The following is a 20,474-nucleotide window of genomic DNA, read 5'->3' on the forward strand; positions in this document are numbered from 1 at the left end:
TGAATTCCCAAGAAAAACCATGATTTTTTGTAAGCCAGGCCCCAATACAAGCCAATAAAGTCCTTAGTGATCCACCAAAGGTAACTAAAGATAATTGTAACTGAGATGAAATGCAAAATTTTGGAGTCTTACTTGCAGGTTGTTAGTAAAATTGCAAACACTAAACCAGACACATGTGAGCAGAGGGAAACACCAGCCTTGTGAGGAAAGTAAGGCAAGCCAGATTTGATTAAGATTCCAGAGGACTGACTAATTCCACTCTTGTGTTTTATGCTTTCATTTTGAGATGTTGACAGATGCGGAAAGGACCACTGAAAGAAGGAGGAACTAAAGCCATTGACAGTGTTGGAACACTTAGAACTTGCTTGAGAATTTATTTGCTTTTATTCTCGGTTTGCTTGGGGACAAGCAAAGTTTAATTTGGGAGATTTTGATAACTGCTAAATAATTGTGAATTAATAGTAGTTAATTAATCAAATTTTGGCCTAGAATTAATTATTTAGCAGTTATTTGTGATTAAAAGTCGAAAAATTAATTAAATTGAATTTCTGGTTGCAGATACAAAAATTGAGGTTACATTAAGCAAAAAGGCAACAAAAATGAAGAAAAAGAAGAAAGTCTGAAGCAGGCCCAGCCCAACACTCACGCTAAGCGCGCGTCAGGCGCTAAGCGAGCAAGCAGACAGGCGCTAAGCGAGGCATTGAGCTCGAAGATGCAGAATTCATTACACGCGCTAAGCCCAGCTACGCGCTAAGCGCGCGATCCAACAGAAGCACAGGCTAAGCCTGCAGGGCGCGCTAAGCGCGCGATCCGAACGCGCTAAGCGCGAATATGAAGACCCAAAGCCCACTTCAGCAGCTATAAATAGAGATCCAGTCCAAGGAATCAACACATCTCGCCTCAGAGCAATTCTCTCAGCACTCCAAGCCTGAGCTCTCCCTTGTCTCTCTATATTCTTTGTTTTTTATTATCCCTATTCTTTCTTTCACCCCCAGTTGTAAAGCCCTCAATGGCCATGAGTGGCTAATCCCCTAGCTAGGGCCTGGCAGGCCTAAAAAGCCAACGATGTACGGTGTACTTCAAGAATTATCAATGCAAAGAGGATTCATTCCAGGTTTTTCTGTTCTAATTCTTTTCTTGTTATCTTGCATTCATTCTTGCATTCCTTTTGGGTTTTATTCGCTCGGGAGAGGGTATTTCCTAATAAGGGTTTAAGATTTAATGCATGCATTAGTTTTAGGGGTTATACACTTGGGAAAGGGTAACACCTAATAGAACATCTTAAGAAAAGAATCCTTGGGTTAGCATTGCTAGGCATAGAATGATAACTCAATGCCCGTGCATTTAGCAACATCTAGAACTTAACCTTAATGCATTTTAATTATTGAATCTTCGCAAAGGCATTTGGGAGATAGATAGTTAAAATAGGCTTGTCACCCTGAAGCATCAGGGACAAGTAAAAAATTAATAGATGTGGGTAGAACTAATATGAGTGCATTGGTAATGAATATCATATTTACATGCATCGTAGGCCAATTGGGTTTGTCCGGTCTTGGCACTTTTATTAATTGTCTTTCTTTTTAAAACTATTCAATCTAGTAATAGCAATTTATTCCTGCACTTATTCTTGCGTTTATTATTTTACTCTTACTTACAAATTGATAAGTATTCGATAAAGTGCAATAAAATTCGTGTGGAAATGATACTCAGACTTCCGAAGTTTACTACTTAAGAGCGATTTGGTACACTTGCCAAGAAAATAAAATAACGCGAGACCCTATTATTCTTGGTTGGCAAATACTCATTAATTCCTAATTCATACAAAAGGGTTGATTCAAAAGTTGTACGAGAGAGAAAGAAACGTTATTTTTGTAAGAAATGAGTACGGTTTTAATGTTTAACCATTGGTGCCCTGTAATTCTTATCATCACATGACCAATTTTATCTTTTGTATTGAAATTCATACTTAAAGAATGGTAACGAATAACAATGCTCTTCTCGGTCAATACAAGGGCAAGAAACACAATCCTTTTTTTTATTATTATTAACGTCAGTTTACTGTGCATGCAAATTTCAACGAATGATTATCCCAAAGGAACGTGGTAAGCATCGATGAATAGTTGCCAACAAATCAAAGAATGGCATAAATCGATTATTAGAAAAATCAACTTCGATTATTTTTAATTTATTATATGCCAACTCGATAAGATGACTCATAGGATAAAACCTTCCAAATTATCCCCGTGAAGTAAAAAATTTGCTAGGGCTGCGGAACACAGTCAAAGACTTGGCCTACTTATTAGCATACATTGCTCTCTCCAGGGATTCCGTGGCATATATCTATACCACGTGTTCAAAACTAAAACTATATATAAGAAAAGGTCTAGTAAATCACTAAATGTTTCAACTTTATGATAAGTTTAAATTAGATTTATAAATTAAAAAAAATGTAAATAGGTCCTTGACTTTTTACAATTTTTGTAATTAGACCCCTGTAGTTAATAAAACCTTTACAAATTATCATGTGACTTAAATGTACTTTTTCTTTGGGTGAACAGCTTAAATGTACTTTCCGTTAAATTCATGGTTAAAAATTAGAAGAAAAACACTGTGATATTTTGGATTTTTTAATTTAATAATTTTACCCGTTACTCGACATGTACACAAATGGATTTGAACGGATTGAACATAATTTGATCTCAACCCTCAAACAATCTAAACTGAATTAATTGAGTCCACTTATTAGGTCCTAGTACTAAGGTGTGGAGACTACTGTTTTCATAAAAACTTTTTTTTCTTCTATTTTTACATGTATAATAAAAAAATTTACCCCATGAAAAAATATATTGTTCCTAATATATATATATATATATATATATATATATATATATATATATAAAATATAAGAAGTAACAAAAATATTAATTTTACTACTTTATTTTTTTATTTTTATTTTTATTTTTTAATTTATTTTTCAGATTCAATTCAATCATTTTATTTTTAAAAAATTTAATTTGATCTCCTGAGTTTATTTATTAGGTTTAATTCAATCTTTTTATTTTTTAAGATTCAGTTAAATCATTTATTTTTTAAAATAGATTCAATTAGATTCTATTTGTCTTTCATCATCTTCAAATATTTTTTAAATATGAGATCAAATTTAATTTTAAATGAGATCAAATTAAACTCATTTGATCTAATTAAAAATTTTAAAAATATAAAGACAAAATTAAACCTTTTAAAAATAATTAAAAAGAATCAAAGTGAACGTAACACATAAATTACATAACCAAAATAATAATTAAACCTAATTTCCATGTTACTGTTCATAAATTAGATAACCACAATAATAATTATTCAAATTCAACCTAACAAATAAATTAGATAACCAAAATAATTAGGTATTGTTAATTTTTAAACCAATAACTATCAGTTTTTTTTTTTTTGTTAATAGCTATCAAATTACGTTGCTATCTCATTATTTTTATATATAATAATAATTTCTTATATATTTCAATTTAATCCCTGTTTAAACAAAATATTTTTTTTAAATGAAATTTCTAATCTCAAAATCAAATCTCAACAAAAAAAAAAAAAATCCGATTCAACAAAAACTTCAGCAAACATACCAAATTAAAACATCACAAACTCAAACCTCAACAAAGACACTAATCGTCTTTGTTCTCTTTCTCCTAAAACCCCAATTGTGAATGTGTTGAAACCCAAAAACTACATCCAATAACTGCTGCTCATATGACCTCTTGGAGAAAAAGGTGATCTGTGATCAGTGTTTTTTAATATAGAACTCATTAGACACTGCATACTGGAGCTTCCATCCTTTTTTCACTTATTTGGCTGCTACTGGACTACACAATTTTTCATAGCTTGCTCATCAACAGTGATTGCTTGGATCTGTGTGTAGCCGTGTTTGCTAAGGATTTGGTTTGAATTGTAATGTTTATTTGTTGAGATTTGATTTTATGAGGTTAGAAAGTTCATCTAAAAAATATATATTTTAATTAAACAGGTACTAAATTGGAATATATATTAAAATCATTACAAAATATCAAAATAATGAGATAATTATCTAACTTGATAATTATTGATTAAAATATCTACAGTACCAAAACCCCCAAACTTAGTACGGGTATCATACAAACTCTCAATTATTGACTTAATCGATTTATCAATTTTAATGTGATTTACGAAGCATAAGCCTTACCCAAGTTGCACAAAATGAAAAAATAAAAATGTCAGCCACAGACAGGTACAGGCCCACAATTGATCATATGAGTTCTGTAACTATAATGCCTCCACCAATCCATGTATAATGTATTGTATATAACCTTAGCGAAAGACAAAACCATAAGATGGAGAAAACAACTAGGCAATTGGCTCAATCAAAGTGCAATTATAGTCACCAATTCATCCCACTCACATGGTGAAAACCCAGTGAAAAATTATGCAGATATATTTTCCTTTAGCCACAGTTCTAAATTCCTGTTATTTTGTCATTATTTATTGCTTAGGATTCTATGTAATGGGGCATGTCTATAGTTTTCAAATACACATAACTCTAGTCCCATTCCTTGGTTTCAAGGAAGGTCCAGTTGGAGATATTTAAACTTGTCTTTCCATCAGGGCCAACAGGATCATAAGGTGAATCTTCTCCATATTCAGTTGGCATTGACCTCCAGTGCAGGCAAGGTTCCCAGTTTGCTTCTTTGATGACCTTCAATACCTCTTTTGCCACTATATTGCTCCCCTCAGAAGTAAGATGAATTCCATCCCTATCAAACACCACTCAACAAAATGAAGGATAGGCACATTTGAATCTTTTAAGTACATGTGATGTGAATGTGACTATGAATGCATATATACATACGTGAAGCAAACTTCTCTCCAGTCAACCCTTTTCTGGAGTGCAGACCACAGATCAATTGCCATGATGTTCATCTCACGGCACAGCTCCAAACATGCTTCTGAATATATTCGACAAGATTCATTGTTCCTTAATCGCTGCCCTTGTAGCACACTGGTTAAAAGAACAAAGGCAATAAGGATGTTAAATGCTCTAGGAAAGCAACCAGTCATCCTCTGAACTTGCAATATACTAGCTGTATATATATGAATTCAAAACTCAAAAGCTGTTGGTTTCGAGTGGAAGATGTCAAATTTTAGATACAGCCACTCTGTTTTACTCAAGGTGAATCTAAATTCTGAAGACCAAAATAGATCAGATGAACTTTTGGGAACACATTTTATTTATATAAAAGCAAATCTAGTTCATGACTTGTATAGATCAGTTCTCTGGATGCCCTTGGTATATTTGTTAGCCATTATAATCATAGCCTTGACCCAAGTTAGGAAATCACTAGCTTGTAGTTATCTGCCTTTTCTTTTTGTTGAAATTATAATAATTTAATAGCAATTAGATTGAATTCAAAACCTGGTTCCATAAATTTGTGCCTCATTGACAGGAGGAGCACCAAGAAATATAAGGCGAGTCTTCTTTGAAAGGCTCTGGCAATCATAAGGATTTGTGTCAAACTTGGCAGTAATAACTATAAAAGGTAAAAAGATGGAGATTCTTCAAGCAGTGCCTATGGAATACTTTAAGGTTGAAGGGTATCATTTATATAAAAATAAGAAAAATGCTATTCTAGAGTGAAAGTTTACCTTCAGATGGATAGCAATCTTTCTCATATTTTCAATGTATTCTTGGAGAGGTACATGTTGACCAAGGCCACTTGGATGCGGAAGAAGAGAATCATTACCACCAAAGTACACAATTATCAATTCTGGTTGCTCAGTGGCATTCTAAGTTAAACAAGATGACAGAGCAAAAGGGTGATTCCTTGTTTGTCAGTCTGAGCAAGAATCAGATCAAACATGATTTGCTAACAAGAATCTTAAATAAATAAATAAATAAATAAAAGCTACAAACTTTGATAATTAACTAATTAAGTACATCATTTTAGTACGCATATTGTAAAATTCAGAATAAACTTCCAAATATGTCCAAGTTCATTTCATACAAGTTGAGGATATCATGTGCCAAGGTTCTTCAAACCACTCCTTAGCATACCTACTACCTAGTCACTTTCTAACTCTTTTCCGAGGTGTCATTTGTTTCTCAATGACAATGAACACAAATAGAATAACCAATAACTATCATTCACGATGAAAGGACAAAAGATTCAAAATGAAGAAAGAAAGTGAAATTTTGAATCAACGGGGGTAACACTCAGATTGTTAATACCTTTGGGAAAATTTCATCCAGAACTTGCACAGCACGCCTTGAATTCCAACCAGAGTATCCTCGCAGAATTATATCGGCCTATGTCATGTCAAGGTGTAATAAATTAAACTCATAGACCATCGTAATGCATCCCATAAAGGAATATATAAAAGTAATTATTTCATTCAATTACTGGCTGAAATTTAAAAAAGTTAACACATTTATGTGTAATGATCTCATATTAGTTTATCAGTAAGAACATGATCGGTTTCCTTTCCAACTTGTTGTTTATGAATTCTGAGACCAAATCCAAATGATCCAATGCAAACTGAACGCAAAACGAAGGGTGAGGATTTTTTTTGCAAACTTCATTTTGCCGTGAATGTTTGTTTGCAACGGATACCCAAATATGCACCAAGACATTATTCTAATTTGTACTGGAAAAAAGAAGTATTGGTAGAGATTAAGTAGGACCACCACTTCCAGAAACTTCCCTCAATAAGTTGATTTGCTGGCAGCAAAATATTCCTCGACAATTTAAGTTTATCTTTCATTTTAATATTTCTTCCACTTGAAAACAAGTTGCATTATCTAGCATATTTTCATATTATCCAATTATTGGCAAAAAGGACTCTTCTTTTACCCAAATAAGGACTAATCACATCGATTGCAATCTAGTTCTTATCAATCAAAATACGCAATTCTCAACTAGTAGCAAGAAGAAATTAGAAAACAACACAACCCAACTCCACGGAAAATCATAACAGAACACAACAAATTGATCATCCGTCATGTCAGTGTGTGAGAACCATACTCAAAACAAAGCAATTTCACAGATCCAGATTCTCTGCATTCACTTTTGAACACATTCAATAATTCAGAAATCAGAACCATTGAATGAAGATTCGAATCAATTAACTTAAAGCACACATTTGAAATTTCAGCCGTCTGATCTTCATCAAACTACTATAAATATATTATTGACTGTGTGAATGTAACTGCACTGAATCCATTTCACCATTTCACACTCTTCTGATCAATCAAAATTCAAGCAAGAACAGAAGCAGAACACTGCACTTATTCAGTCTCAGATTAAATCATGTTAAGTTAAACGTATTTAAAAATTATCCAAGACCATTTATATATCACCAATTACTTGCTGCATCATTAGACTCACCAAATTGTATCCGAGGTATTATCCACTTTGACTCATAGTTTTGACTAGTCAAGGGAGGATGGTATTTAACTATTTATAAACTACCCTTAGTCTAGACTACAAAGTAACTTTTCGGAATCAGTTACATAGAAAAACTTCACAATTCCGTTGGTTTGCATTTTTTTTTATTTTCTGTTTTCATTTTCTAAAAACTATTTTCATTTTTAAAATATTACAATTTTGAAAATGCATTTTTAGAAGAAAATATAGTTTTAGATTTGATTAAAATTACATTCATTTGTCACCGCATTTTCGTTTTATCCAAAATGAAGTCTTGGTTTCAACTAAAAACACTGAAAACTAAAAAGTTTCCATTTTTTGATTCGTTTGGAAAAATATTTTCACTGAAAATGAAAACAGAAATCCAATCAAACACATTTTTATCACTATTTTCTATTTTCAGTGAAAATAAAAACAGAAAACAATCAAACCAAACACCCCTTAAAAATTCACACACAAATATACATACATCACATCACTATAGTCATAGTCTTTCACTGATGGGAACTATAATGCGTTGACACACAAAGAGAGGTTTTAACTTTTAAGGAAATGAATGGTGCGTACCTTGCGAGCATACAAGTGAGCAAGAATAGCACCCCAACCTTGGAGAGAAAAACTGAGCTGAACAATGGAAGAGCCAAAGAGCACAAACTGAGGCCTCACTGGTCCCACCATCTCCTTTACTTCTTCCTTTTCTGCCTCTCTCTGAAATATATTGGAAATTTGGAACAGATCCGAACCCAAATCCAAAGACTTTTAGATTTCTATTCAGTGAATAATGTATGTATGTAATTCTTGTTGAGTCAAAAGCCTTCACTGCAACCTACCTTTGACTTAATAGCAACAACAGATATAATAAAATAAATATATTCAAATAAGGCTGAATTATCGGGTTTAACTCAGTCACCTAAATAAAATGCCCAATCCAACACTCATATTTTTCTCATCTTATTTTATTTAAAAATTATGGGATAAAAAAGACTATCCATTGAAAATTAATTTAAAATGTAAAACAGTTTTATCATTCAATCATGAATTATATAATAAGTTTCTTAAAATATTTATAATATTTATCTTATATATAAATCATACTAATACATTGTAATTAAATAACGGTTCGAATTCATGAATGTAGAAAGTCATTTCCAATTTTTTCATTGAAAGCTGGCAGATTTATATTATGTTTGAGTGATAAAGGAAAGTGAAAAGAAAGAGTAAAAAAAAAAGCGGATCGAAAATGAGATGATCTTTTAATTGTTTAATAGAAGAGAAAGCGGAAGGGAAAAAAAATATAAGATCTACTTTATTTTGGACCCGTTTGCTTCTGTTTTTCATTTCTTCTTTTTTGTTTTTGTCTTCACTTTTGATTTGCTACCTTACTTTCAATCTGTTTTTTTATTTTCAAATATCTGTAAAGGAAATGGAGAAAAAAATTATTTTTATTGCTCCCAATATAAATCTTTCAAAATAAAAAACACATTGAAACCAATGAGACAATTTTGTAAATTAAAAGTGAAAATGGAAAATTAAAACAGGAAATAAAAAGATAAGGGCGAATTCGAGGGTAGTTTCCGCGCGATTGTAAGTTTAGTTTTTTTTTTTAAACTATAACCAGTTTTTAGTTTAGATTGATTTTTATTTTTAAAAACTAGTTTTTTTTACCGTCCAATTTTTACTTTCAAAAGAAATTAGTTTAAAAAATTTCTATCCCGTTAAAAATGATTTGAGGTATCAACCACTCCGAATTGGGTAAGCTCCTCAACAAATAAGTGTTTGGGCAAAACAAATCCTACCTAATGGAAAGGTAGTGGGGGAGGCAACAAAACCCTATACTTTTCGTTACAAAACCAATAAACCCGAAAAAGGGTAGGTTATTTTGTGGAAAAAATTTTGGGCCTATAAAAAGTAAGATTTGTGTTTGTGAAAATTATCAGAGTAATCAAATATAAAAAGGACAACCCAAAAATTTGTAAACAATGCGAAGTAAAATTTACTGATTCTTTAGATATGTAGATATCAAATGGGCTATGTAAAACTAACATGGTGTGGTGGAATCGATGGCAGCCACAAAGTTAATAATTGTAATGGTGATAGTGGTACTGGTGACACCAATGTTGCTAACAGTGGTGTTGGTGGAATCAGTTGTAATGTTTGTAGTGGTGATGATGATAACAACAACAATGAAAATAGTAACGATGACAATGATGTCAACAATAGCCGTGCCAGTGGGGGTGACCGTGACAATAGTGGCAATGGCGCCAACATTGTTAATAGTGGTGTTGGTGGAGGTAGTAACAATGTTTGTGATGATGATAGTAGTAATAATGATAACGGCGTTGGTAGCGATGACAATGGTGACAAGAATAACGATGTCAATGGTGATGGTAGTAATACTAGTGACAACAATAATAGTAGTAATGATGATGACAATGTAAATGATTGTAGTGGTAACAATTAATGGTGGTGGTGAGGGTGACAAAGATAAATGAAATCTCCCCGTCCTATTTATAAGACCCAAATTAAAAGTGATTATTGATCTTTTTCATAAGACCTAATATACATTATCTTCTGTAATAATTATTTTTGATAAAAATACCCTTAATTATGGGTCATTTTTTTAAGCTCTATAAATAGAGTATAAATGGAATACATTAATGTCTTACATTCTTTGGAAGTCTAACTTTGACTTGTATAAAAAGAATCTTAGGAATTTATTTTGACTATTCACATACATAAGTAGTACATAACTTTTTTATCTTATCATGTCTCGACTAGTTTAATTTTCATTTATTTATGAGATGAAAGTGATTAGATGCTATGAAAGAAGAATTAAGATCTATTGAAGAAAATAATACTTGAGACCTAGTAGAATTATCAGAAAGTTGTAAGAAACTCAGTTCTAGGTGATTAAATGTGATACTCATCACAAAATGATGTTGAAACAGAAAAAATGTGCTATGAATAGATTGAGGGCTACAAGCCCACAACTAGATTTTTTTTTTTTTAAGTATAAGGAAAAATTTAAAGTTGACGAGAAAGTTATAAAAAAGAATAAATTATAGAATATATTAGATCTTATTATAATTGTTATGATTAAAATACCTAAATTATGAGCTTCTGAAAAGTCATGTATTTTTTTAATTGATCGTGTATTTTTTAAATAGATTAATATATGGTTGTACGGCCTGGATTTTTAAGATTATAATTAATTAAAAGAACTAAAATGTTAAATGATTTATAATAACGTACTCACACCTTAATTAACCAACCAAATTAATCTCCTTGGTATAATCCATATATAGCTATAAGATGAAGAGATGAAGAGATGAAGAGTAATTTCATTACTTTCCATGTTTTAACTATGTCTTTTGCACACACCAAGGAAGAGAAAGAGATCGAGATTTATATATATTAGAGTAAGTCTTGAAAAACTTGCATATGCACCTTTAACATTTTACAGAAGGATATTTTTTTATCATTTTAATTATTGAATCAGGTAGTATATATATATACCATAAAATTAAGTAATGTTTATGAATTACCAAAATTATTTTTAATTGTATGAAATTTTATGAATTTGATATGATTCACAAAAACTAAATGACAAAAGAGTTATATTATTTTTACATACATTTTGTACTATATATATATATACTTTTTTTTCCAATCCATTTCTTCTTATCTATGTATGTTATAACAGTTATTTTACTATGCACTTCTTTTTTTTCTTTCTTAATTATGAAAAATGTTTCTAGGATACAAAAATTCTATAATAAAGACTTAATTATTTCAGCACACAATACAACACCATTTAACAACTATTTTTTTTATCATTATCAATGCATTGATGCATTTATTATATTTTAAGGATATGCTATAAGGATATAATTAGCCTCATTGATAGGTAGAGTCTAATTTCTTGAAGATCACCAAAGTGAATACAATCTCTCCTAACAAAGTTTTTCATACACATGTTTAGGAATTGAATCTCTATCAATGTACTTTAATTTGAGAGACTCAACAATCCACTAATTATGTCACACTTTGTTGGTGCACGCGTGGATTTATAATATTTAATACACTAGAAAAAACACATACTGATAGCACTCCTTGCCCTTCCATGACTATTGCCTGGTGCAGCTTGAATTGTAATGAAGCATCTTCCATGGTATGCAAATTAATATATAATTTCTACAGATCATCCCATTGCAACCACTTCCGTGAGATACAGTAGGACACATTTATGGTTGTTGTTCCATCGGGATTGGGAGGATAATATGGTGAATCTTCTGCATATTCAGTTGGCATTGACATCCAATGCAGACTAGGCTTCCAATCTACTTCTCTTAGAACCTTTAATATTTCCTTCACCACTACCTTGCTTCCCTCTGCTGATAGATGAACTCCATCCCTAACCAAGTTAATAATATAACACCAAAAGACCCATATCAGTAATCAATTGAAGAAAATTCTTATTTGATATTCATCTTTCCAATTAATTTATAAGGAATTTACATATGAGAATAATTTTCTATTTAAAATTTTAATCTGAGAATATAGTAAATGTTGACTATAAGACCGTCAAAATTAGAAGTTAGTAGTTACATAACCACTCTGAAAGGTCTAATATATTTTTTTTTAGGGTCTTACTATCTAGTGTGCTGGGACAATGATTAAAGAATAAAAACACTAAATAAAATTTTATTAAAAATCATATCAAACTACATTTAAAGATCATAAGAGAATAATAAATTTTTACGTATTTCAATAAGTTTTATACTTTTACTTGTTGGACATTTTAGTGTAATTGATCTCTTTATTATGTTAAAATAAGAGTACACGCTTGTTTTAATGTAATAATGAGATGCTCGGTTTAGGCAAATTTTGGAAGTTACATGGAAGTTATTTTTCAAGAAAAGACAGTTTTTTAAAAAGATAAACTTCCATCAACCGCCAACCGTTTTTTTTCAAAGGATAAAACTTCCATAACTTCCTTCAACCGCCAAAAACCACCTGTTCTTTGATTATAAATAATCATCCTGGTTCAGAAAGCATAACATGTGAAAAACTCACAAGACCAAAACAAAACTCTTGAATTATAATCTTCTGATTTTATCCGATTGAACAATTTTGGTTGAACCCCGAAATTTGATTCAATCTGAAAGTGTTTACACACGACTTCAGATTTATCCAGGATTATCTCGATTTTCAAAATTAACCAACAAAAGATTGAATCAAATCTTTCGAGATGACGAACGATAGTTCGAAGATGACAAGCAAGTTTGCAAAGTTGGACAAGTTTGAAGGGCAGGATTTCAGAAGATGGCAGAAGAAGATGCACTTTCTCTTGACAACATTGAATATGGTGTATGTGCTGAGTACACCGATGCCGGTGTATATGGAAGGCGAAACTCTGGATCAAACAAGGAAGCGTTCGAAATGGGAGAACGACGATTACATTTGTCGTGGACACATTCTGAACGGTATGTCTGACTCTCTCTTTGATATTTATCAAAATGTTGAGTCTGCTAAGGAATTATGGGACTCTCTTGAATCCAAGTATATGGCAGAAGATGCCTCAAGTAACAAATTCTTAGTTAGTAATTTCTTTAATTACAAAATGATTGATTCGAGGCCTGTTATGGAGCAATATAATGAACTGCTGCGGATTTTGGGTCAGTTTACTCAACATGATTTGAAAATGGATGAATCCATTGCAGTTTCATCTATAATTGATAAACTGCCTTCTTCTTGGAAAGACTTCAAGCATACCTTGAAACATATGAAGGAAGAGTTGACTCTGGTTCAACTCGGCAGTCATTTCATGATTGAGGAGTCGCTGAGGGTTCAGGAAATTGACAAAGTCAATAATAAAACCGTAGCAGGTTCCTCTTCCGTTAATATGGTAGAGGAAAGTGGAACAGTTAAGCAAAATTACAATGCTAAAGGTAACAAACGAAAATTTCAAGGAAATAAGAACAAAGGTCCAAACAAACAGACAAAATTGTCATGTTGGAAGTGTGGGAAACCTGGTCATTTAAAGAGGGATTGCCGGGTGTTCAAAGGAAAGAACAAGGCTGGTCCAAGTGGGTCTAATGATCCTGAAAAGCAACAAGGTCAGATTGTAGTGAATAATTTTAATTCGAATACGAATTCAAATTATGTATCACTAATATCTGATGCATTCTATGTGCAGGATGATGACGTTGGTTGGTGGTTTGATTCGGAAGCAACAAGCCATGTGTGCAAAGATCGTCGTTGGTTCAAGGAATTTAGACCAATCGATGATGGCTCTATTGTGAAGATGGGCAATGTTGCAACTGAACCAATCCTAGGATTAGGTTGTGTGAATTTAGTTTTTACTTCCGGAAAAAGTTTGTATTTGGATAATGTCTTATTTGTACCTGGTATTCGTAAGAACTTATTGTCTGGTATGGTTTTAAATAATTGTGGTTTCAAGCAAGTACTTGAAAGTGACAAGTACATCTTGTCAAGACATGGTTCGTTTGTTGGATTTGGTTATCGTTGTAATGGAATGTTTAAATTAAACATTGATGTTCCTTTTGTTCATGAATCTGTTTGTATGGCCTCGTGTAGTTCTATAACTAATATGACAAAATCAAAAATTTGGCATGCTAGATTAGGACATGTTCATTACAAAAGATTAAAAGATATGTCAAAAACAAGTATGATTCCTCCTTTTGATATGAACATTGAAAAATGCAAAACTTGCATGTTGACCAAGATCACTAGGAAACCTTTTAAGGATGTTAAAAGTGAGACTAAAGTCTTAGACCTTATTCATAGTGATTTGTGTGATTTGCATGCTACTCCATCATTAGGTCATAAAAAATATCTTGTTACTTTTATTGATGATGCATCAAGGTATTGTTATGTATATTTATTAAATACAAAAGATGAAGCTCTTGATAAATTTAAAATTTATAAGAAAGAGGTAGAACTTCATCAAAATGGGCTAATCAAAACTCTTCGTACGGATAGGGGAGGTGAGTATTATGATCCGGTTTATTTTCAATCTACTGGAATAATACATCAAACTACAGCTCCCTATACACCACAACAAAATGGTGTAGCCGAAAGGAAGAATAGAACCTTGAAAGAAATGGTGAATTTCATGTTATCCTATTCGGGTTTAATTGAAGGATTTTGGGGTGAGGCTATGTTGACAGCCTGTTACTTGTTGAACCGAATTCCTAACAAAAGGAATAAGGTTACCCCATATGAACTTTGGCACAAAAAGACACCAAATTTGAGTTATCTCAAAATTTGGGGATGTAGGGCTGTGAGAACTCGGCATAATTTGGCCGATCATTTAACCAAAGGGTTAAGTAGAGATCTCGTAAAAAGGTCGGCTGTGGGATTAGGATTAAAGTCCATCTGAAATCTCTTATGTTAAGATACCCAATTCCCATCTAATATGACATTAGGTGCTGAATTCAATGTGAAAAGCTTAACATGTAGAGATTGGAACACATCATCGAAAGTATCCCAAAAGGAATGTGTTCGGTTCTGTAAGTTAAGGAGGTTGAAGTATAACTTCTCAATGGTTCTTTTGAAAAATTGCATTTACAGGTGCAAGAAAGAAAAGGACTACCTATATAAGCATGAAGTTTAGCCGCTTCAAGAAGCTGGGACTTGGCTTTGATATGCTTATGAAGGATAGGGACACAGGCTAGTAAAACTAGTGTCGAGCAAGAGTAATGTTATAAACTATTGTGCAGATTATCTTCATGTATTCATTATGAATAGAAAGGGTTCAATCCTTAGTGACACCCTGATATTCGAATATTTGAAACGTGTAATTTGCTAAGATGAAATTCAATCGTCACGATATTTCATCTATGCAGTAGTTTGTTGTATGTTATGACTTTGGTGATTTGATCGGTAATTACACTAAAATGGGGGAGGTCTGTTGGACATTTTAGTGTAATTGATCTCTTTATTATGTTAAAATAAGAGTGCACGCTTGTTTTAATGTAATAACGAGATGCTCGGTTTAGGCAAATTTTGGAAGTTACATGGAAGTCAAAATTTGGAAGTTACATGGAAGTTATTTTTCAAGAAAAGACAGTTTTTTAAAAAGATAAACTTCCATCAACCGCCAACCGTTTTTTTTCAAAGGATAAAACTTCCATAACTTCCTTCAACCGCCAAAAACCACCTGTTCTTTGATTATAAATAATCATCCTGGTTCAGAAAGCATAACATGTGAAAAACTCACAAGACCAAAACAAAACTCTTGAATTATAATCTTCTGATTTTATCCGATTGAACAATTTTGGTTGAACCCCGAAATTTGATTCAATCTGAAAGTGTTTACACACGACTTCAGATTTATCCAGGATTATCTCGATTTTCAAAATTAACCAACATTACTTCCTCAATCATTTGCCTTTTTTTTAATCTCGCCACTTAAATAAGATCTAATTAATGTTTATATTTAATATTTTTATTTTCAAAATAATCAAGTGGTCTCTCAACTTTGTTGTGAGAGATGTACTTACGTGAAACTAACATCTAACCAGTCATCCCTTGTCTGAATTGCAGACCACAGATTAATGGCCTTGATATTCATCTCCTCACAAAGCTCCATTAAGGCATCTGCATACTCTCCACAGGATTCATTGGTTCTTCCTGATTGGGTTGCACTGGATTCAGTGCAGCCAAAAATTCATTAGAGAAAACTTGTTTGTAAGAAGTTTAGGGGGTGTTTGGTTTGACTCTGTTTTCATTTTCACTGAAAATAAAAAAATGGTGATGGAAATGCGTTTGGTTGGATTTTTGAAAATATTTTTAGTAAAAATATTTTTTCAAACGAACCAAAAACTGAAAACAATAAAATCTCATTTTCAGAGTGTTTTCAGTTGAAACCAGGAACCTCATTTTGGGTAGAATAGAAACGCAGTGACAAGGAATATAATTTTAAGCAAATCTAAAAATACATTTCATTTTGAAAACGCATTTTCAGTGTTTTTATTTCTTGAAAATAGAAAATAAGAAGTCAAACCAAACATGTTTTTAAAATTATAATTTATTGAAAATAAATAAAAACTATTTTCAAAAAATAAAAACAGAAAATAAAAATGCAAACCACACACATCTTTATGGTTTCGGATATGCAATCTAGCTAGTTAATTTAAGTGTAGATGATATATATGTGTGTATGCATGTACATAGTGATAATTAATGTGTTACAATTGCTACAAAATGTATGCATGTGCTAGTGTAGAGCAAGTGAGCAAAATAATTATACTAAGCAAAATAGGAAGCGTATATGAACCTGAGCTTTTTGCGGATTTGTTCTTCATTGATGGGAGGAGAGGTGAGAAATATAATGCGAATATGATCGGAGAGGCTCTGGCAAGCATTATGATTTGTGTCAAACATTGCACAACAAATATTACAAGTAAAATAAAGACAAAAATAATACTATTCGATGTGGAAGATTAATTCAATTTTTTAACAGCAAATAGCTAGCGGGCAATTCAAACTCACCACCTATTTTTTCCTCTCTTCACCTTTTACTACCATACTAACCTTATATCCGAAGATTAATTAATTAATTACCTTAAGATGGTTAGCAATCTTCCTCATGTTTGCAACGTATTCTTGGAGGGGCACATGAGGACCAAGGCCAGATGGGTGAGGGTGAACGGAATCATTACCGCCAAAGTACACAATTACCAATGATGGTTGCACATGAGCATCCTAAGATCAAGAAAATAACAAGGGTTTCTACTTACAATTCAATATGCATGAACAAGAATCGCGCAAAAAAAAAAGAAAAAAAAAAAGAATTTATCACATTATCTAAAGATGAAGCTGACCGTCAATACTAAAAACAAAATAATGCACTTTTCAATTAAGCAGTGACGAATCCAAAGATGTTGGACAATCAGGACAAAATAATATCTCCTATCTAGTTACCTCACTTGATTTATTTATTTTGAATAATGTAGATAAATAAAACTTAATGGTAAGGTTTTTTTTTGTGTGTGAAGAGAACTTAAATAACAATTTAATAGTTAATGTTGTAGTAATATTAAAATTGAAATTGAAATTGAGTGAGGCCAATGGCTCGATGTAGGTCCATGCTGCTTTTAAGACAAATTTTAGATATCATATTTACCTGCCAAATTCTCCATTCTTTTAATAGAACATTAGGGTATTATATTTATAATACACTCAATTTTTCTTTCATCTTATTTTCACTCCATATTTTTTTGTTATGGCTTTCTACATTTCCTATCACATCATATATATATATATATATATATATCCTCTTCTTTATACTCATGCATACATTTCACATTTGGAATAAAATTTAATTTTATTCGAATAATTCAATCCTTCTTAACTTAATGACAATAAAATAAAATAGAGTGATTTTAAGAGAGAGAAAATAGATTCCAATGTATACAAACGAATTCATATATCTAGGTGGCAATGAACATGTTTGCTCGATACCTTAGAGAAAACTTCATCCAAAACATCCAAAGCTTGCCTTGAATTCCAACCTGAGTATCCTCGCAATATTATGTCCGCCTGTATGGCCACATCAGCAAGATATAAGAAAAACAGGTTCATTCACTTATATCGATCAAATCAAATACTTGGCTAGTGTTTAGTTTGTTTTCTTTTTTTTTTTTTTCTTTTCCAACTTTACTCGATATGTTTTTATTAAAACTTCAAAATTTTCACTTTATTTTTCACTAGTCTTTCAATAATATATATATATATATATATATATATATATATATATATATATATATATATATATACTAATAATATCAGTCAATGAATGGTGAGAGAATAATTCCTACCAAGGATAGGAAAGTGAATCTTACTTCTCTTAATAGAATCTTCTTCATATGCATCATCATAAATTGAACCAGTAATAACATACATAAAGAATCCAATTATTTAGTATTGGACCTTGTTGGTTAAATTAATTATAATAGTAATTAATAAAAGTTTTTCACATTTTACAAAGTTTGGTAATAATTAATTGTCTCTTGAAGTGTATATTGAATCTAAACACTTAGTTTGAAAGAAAACTATAAAGAAAAGCAGAATATATAATGTGTCACGATTAATAGAATTCAAATGATAAAAGAGAAAAGAAAAAGACCTTTCTAGAATACAAATTTGCCAGAATAGCACCCCAACCACCATTATCGAAACTCATCTGAACTATAGAGGAGCCAAAGAGCACAATCTTAGGTCTCATCGGGCCTACCATCTTTGCCTATAAAAATATTGTTTTTTTCTCTACTCTTTGACTCCTCTAGACACAACACAAGCTAAAGACTACACACTACGTGTACTCATATATGATGAAATAACTCTGAGAATGAGATCCAATTTATAGACACAGATTAGTGTCATGCCACGTACGTTTGGTCGGCAAGAAAACTGTCCTTCATGGCATATTATATTGGCAATTCATCATGTTCCATCTTTAATCCCTTGTCAATAGAATATTATTTAAATGTTTCATAATTGGATTAGATTCTGAATATTCTTGTGAGGGTGCGCAACACTTGTAAAGTTGTACTTAACAAAAATTTTATATTTAAAAAGAATAATCCATATTAATTTGTGTTGGAGAATACTAGAGGGAAAAACATAGGGATCTGTGTCAGCAAGCCATGAGCAAGAATTTAACACCACATTTCAAGGCTACCAGACTTTATTAATTATTCGCTTATCATTTCAAACAATTTGTTTACACATGTATTTCATTTCCGGAGAATGGCAAAAAGATATTCTTTCAATACACTTTTTTAATAAAATTTTGTAAGTCTTACATTATATTTAATAATTTTTTCTCATAACTTGATAGTTTTTGATAAATTTCAATAAATAAAAAAAATAAAAAAGTGTTTCGTTAAACTTCTCTTCAATTTTATCAATGATAGGTTGAGTATCTTTTAGGAATGGTAATGTACAAGGTTTTGGCAGAATACTTCATTACTTGTTCTCACACCCATATTTTATCAATTTCATATGTAGTACGCACTATTTATCGATCATAGTATATATGTGTTTATTTTCACCTCCACACGTACCTTTTTGTGAACTCCATGAAAGGAGACAACACTCGGAGTATATAAGCATCAATGCCTTCAGTAGCCATCCTTAGGTAAGCATGGTCTAAAGATCTTGAGCTATCTTGTCAAACATCTATATAAAAAAAATTATATAAATAATTACTGTGAATTTTTTATTGTTGTTCGATACATGAGAGACAAAAAAAAAAAAAAATATATATATATATATATATATATATATATATATATATATATATATATATACACGTACCCGACTGAATATGCATAACTTTTAACAATACCCTTTAATAAATAGAATTTTTTGTTCAACATTCTCCTTCTTAATCAAGGGAAACAAGCTAATAGAAAACTACCTTTCCCGTCAAATTCATTTTGAACTCTAACAGATTTGTAACAAACTTTGTAACTGCTTTTATGTTAGTTTCTGCATCTATTCTCAATCTGTATATAAGTTCCTTTTGTTCAATGAATAAGACAAAAGCTTGTTTTGATCATCTTGCTCAATTTCTTTGCTTTCTTGTTATGTGGTAATTCTGTCAGAGTCCATGTATTATTCGATTGGAGAGCTTCTAACTCAGCTTTCATTGCCTTAAGCCAGCAATCATGCTAAGATGCTTCAGTGTATGTCTTTGGTTCAACAGTTGTGGAGATGGATAAGGCAAAATGTTTGTGGGATGGAGACAATCTAGAATAGGACAAAACTGAATCAAGAGGATGAGTTACAGAACTCTTGCCTGGATGCATCACTGAAGCTGATATTGGATTGAGTGTATTAGTTGAATTGAGAAATGTGTGGTAATCAGTAAGGAATGTGGGGGTTTTCTTATCTCTTGTTGACCTCTGTAGGACTGGTTCAGATGGCATAAAGGTATTTGAGGGGTTAAAAGCAGGTGTATCAAATGAATATTGTTCAAACTGG

At 31.7% G+C, this 20,474-nt stretch overlaps 3 protein-coding genes across 3 annotated transcripts; 1 reads left to right on the forward strand and 2 right to left on the reverse strand.

The window, feature by feature from the left end:
- Positions 1-4,281: 4,281 nt before the first annotated feature.
- Positions 4,282-8,283, reverse strand: LOC114395466 (GDSL esterase/lipase CPRD49-like). Its single transcript, XM_028357255.1, has 6 exons — positions 8,025-8,283; positions 6,263-6,340; positions 5,680-5,820; positions 5,450-5,523; positions 4,886-5,035; positions 4,282-4,790 (listed from the first exon to the last, which is right to left on the reverse strand). The coding sequence occupies exons 1-6, from the start codon at positions 8,133-8,135 to the stop codon at positions 4,577-4,579; spliced, it is 768 nt and encodes a 255-aa protein (XP_028213056.1). The 5' UTR covers positions 8,136-8,283; the 3' UTR covers positions 4,282-4,576.
- A 1,197-nt stretch (positions 8,284-9,480) lies between these two features.
- On the forward strand, positions 9,481-9,918 carry LOC114397348 (N66 matrix protein-like). Its single transcript, XM_028359411.1, has one exon. The coding sequence runs from the start codon at positions 9,481-9,483 to the stop codon at positions 9,916-9,918; it is 438 nt and encodes a 145-aa protein (XP_028215212.1).
- Positions 9,919-11,256: 1,338 nt separating this feature from the next.
- LOC114394633 (GDSL esterase/lipase CPRD49-like) lies at positions 11,257-18,796 on the reverse strand. The gene is made up of 6 exons (XM_028356282.1): positions 18,613-18,796; positions 17,949-18,026; positions 17,049-17,189; positions 16,762-16,838; positions 15,986-16,129; positions 11,257-11,871 (listed from the first exon to the last, which is right to left on the reverse strand). Exons 1-6 carry the CDS (start codon positions 18,721-18,723, stop codon positions 11,652-11,654), a joined length of 771 nt encoding a protein of 256 aa, XP_028212083.1. The 5' UTR covers positions 18,724-18,796; the 3' UTR covers positions 11,257-11,651.
- Positions 18,797-20,474: the final 1,678 nt, after the last annotated feature.

Source organism: Glycine soja, chromosome 18, assembly GCF_004193775.1.
Source record: "Glycine soja cultivar W05 chromosome 18, ASM419377v2, whole genome shotgun sequence".
NCBI lineage: Eukaryota > Viridiplantae > Streptophyta > Magnoliopsida > Fabales > Fabaceae > Glycine > Glycine soja.

Excerpts from the sequence above, each read along its gene's own strand:
- LOC114395466 (XM_028357255.1), bottom strand. The coding sequence starts at position 8,135 with ATGGTGGGACCAGTGAGGCCTCAGTTTGTGCTCTTTGGCTCTTCCATT. Across the intron at positions 6,341-8,024 it reads CTCACTTGTATGCTCGCAAG|GCCGATATAATTCTGCGAGG; the intron begins GTACGCACCATT and ends GACATGACATAG. Across the intron at positions 5,036-5,449 it reads GCACAAATTTATGGAACCAG|TGTGCTACAAGGGCAGCGAT; the intron begins GTTTTGAATTCA and ends TCTTTTAACCAG.
- LOC114397348 (XM_028359411.1), top strand. The coding sequence starts at position 9,481 with ATGGGCTATGTAAAACTAACATGGTGTGGTGGAATCGATGGCAGCCAC.
- LOC114394633 (XM_028356282.1), bottom strand. The coding sequence starts at position 18,723 with ATGGTAGGCCCGATGAGACCTAAGATTGTGCTCTTTGGCTCCTCTATA. Across the intron at positions 18,027-18,612 it reads CAAATTTGTATTCTAGAAAG|GCGGACATAATATTGCGAGG; the intron begins GTCTTTTTCTTT and ends GTGGCCATACAG. Across the intron at positions 16,839-17,048 it reads AGATTGCTAACCATCTTAAG|AGCCTCTCCGATCATATTCG; the intron begins GTAATTAATTAA and ends AATGCTTGCCAG.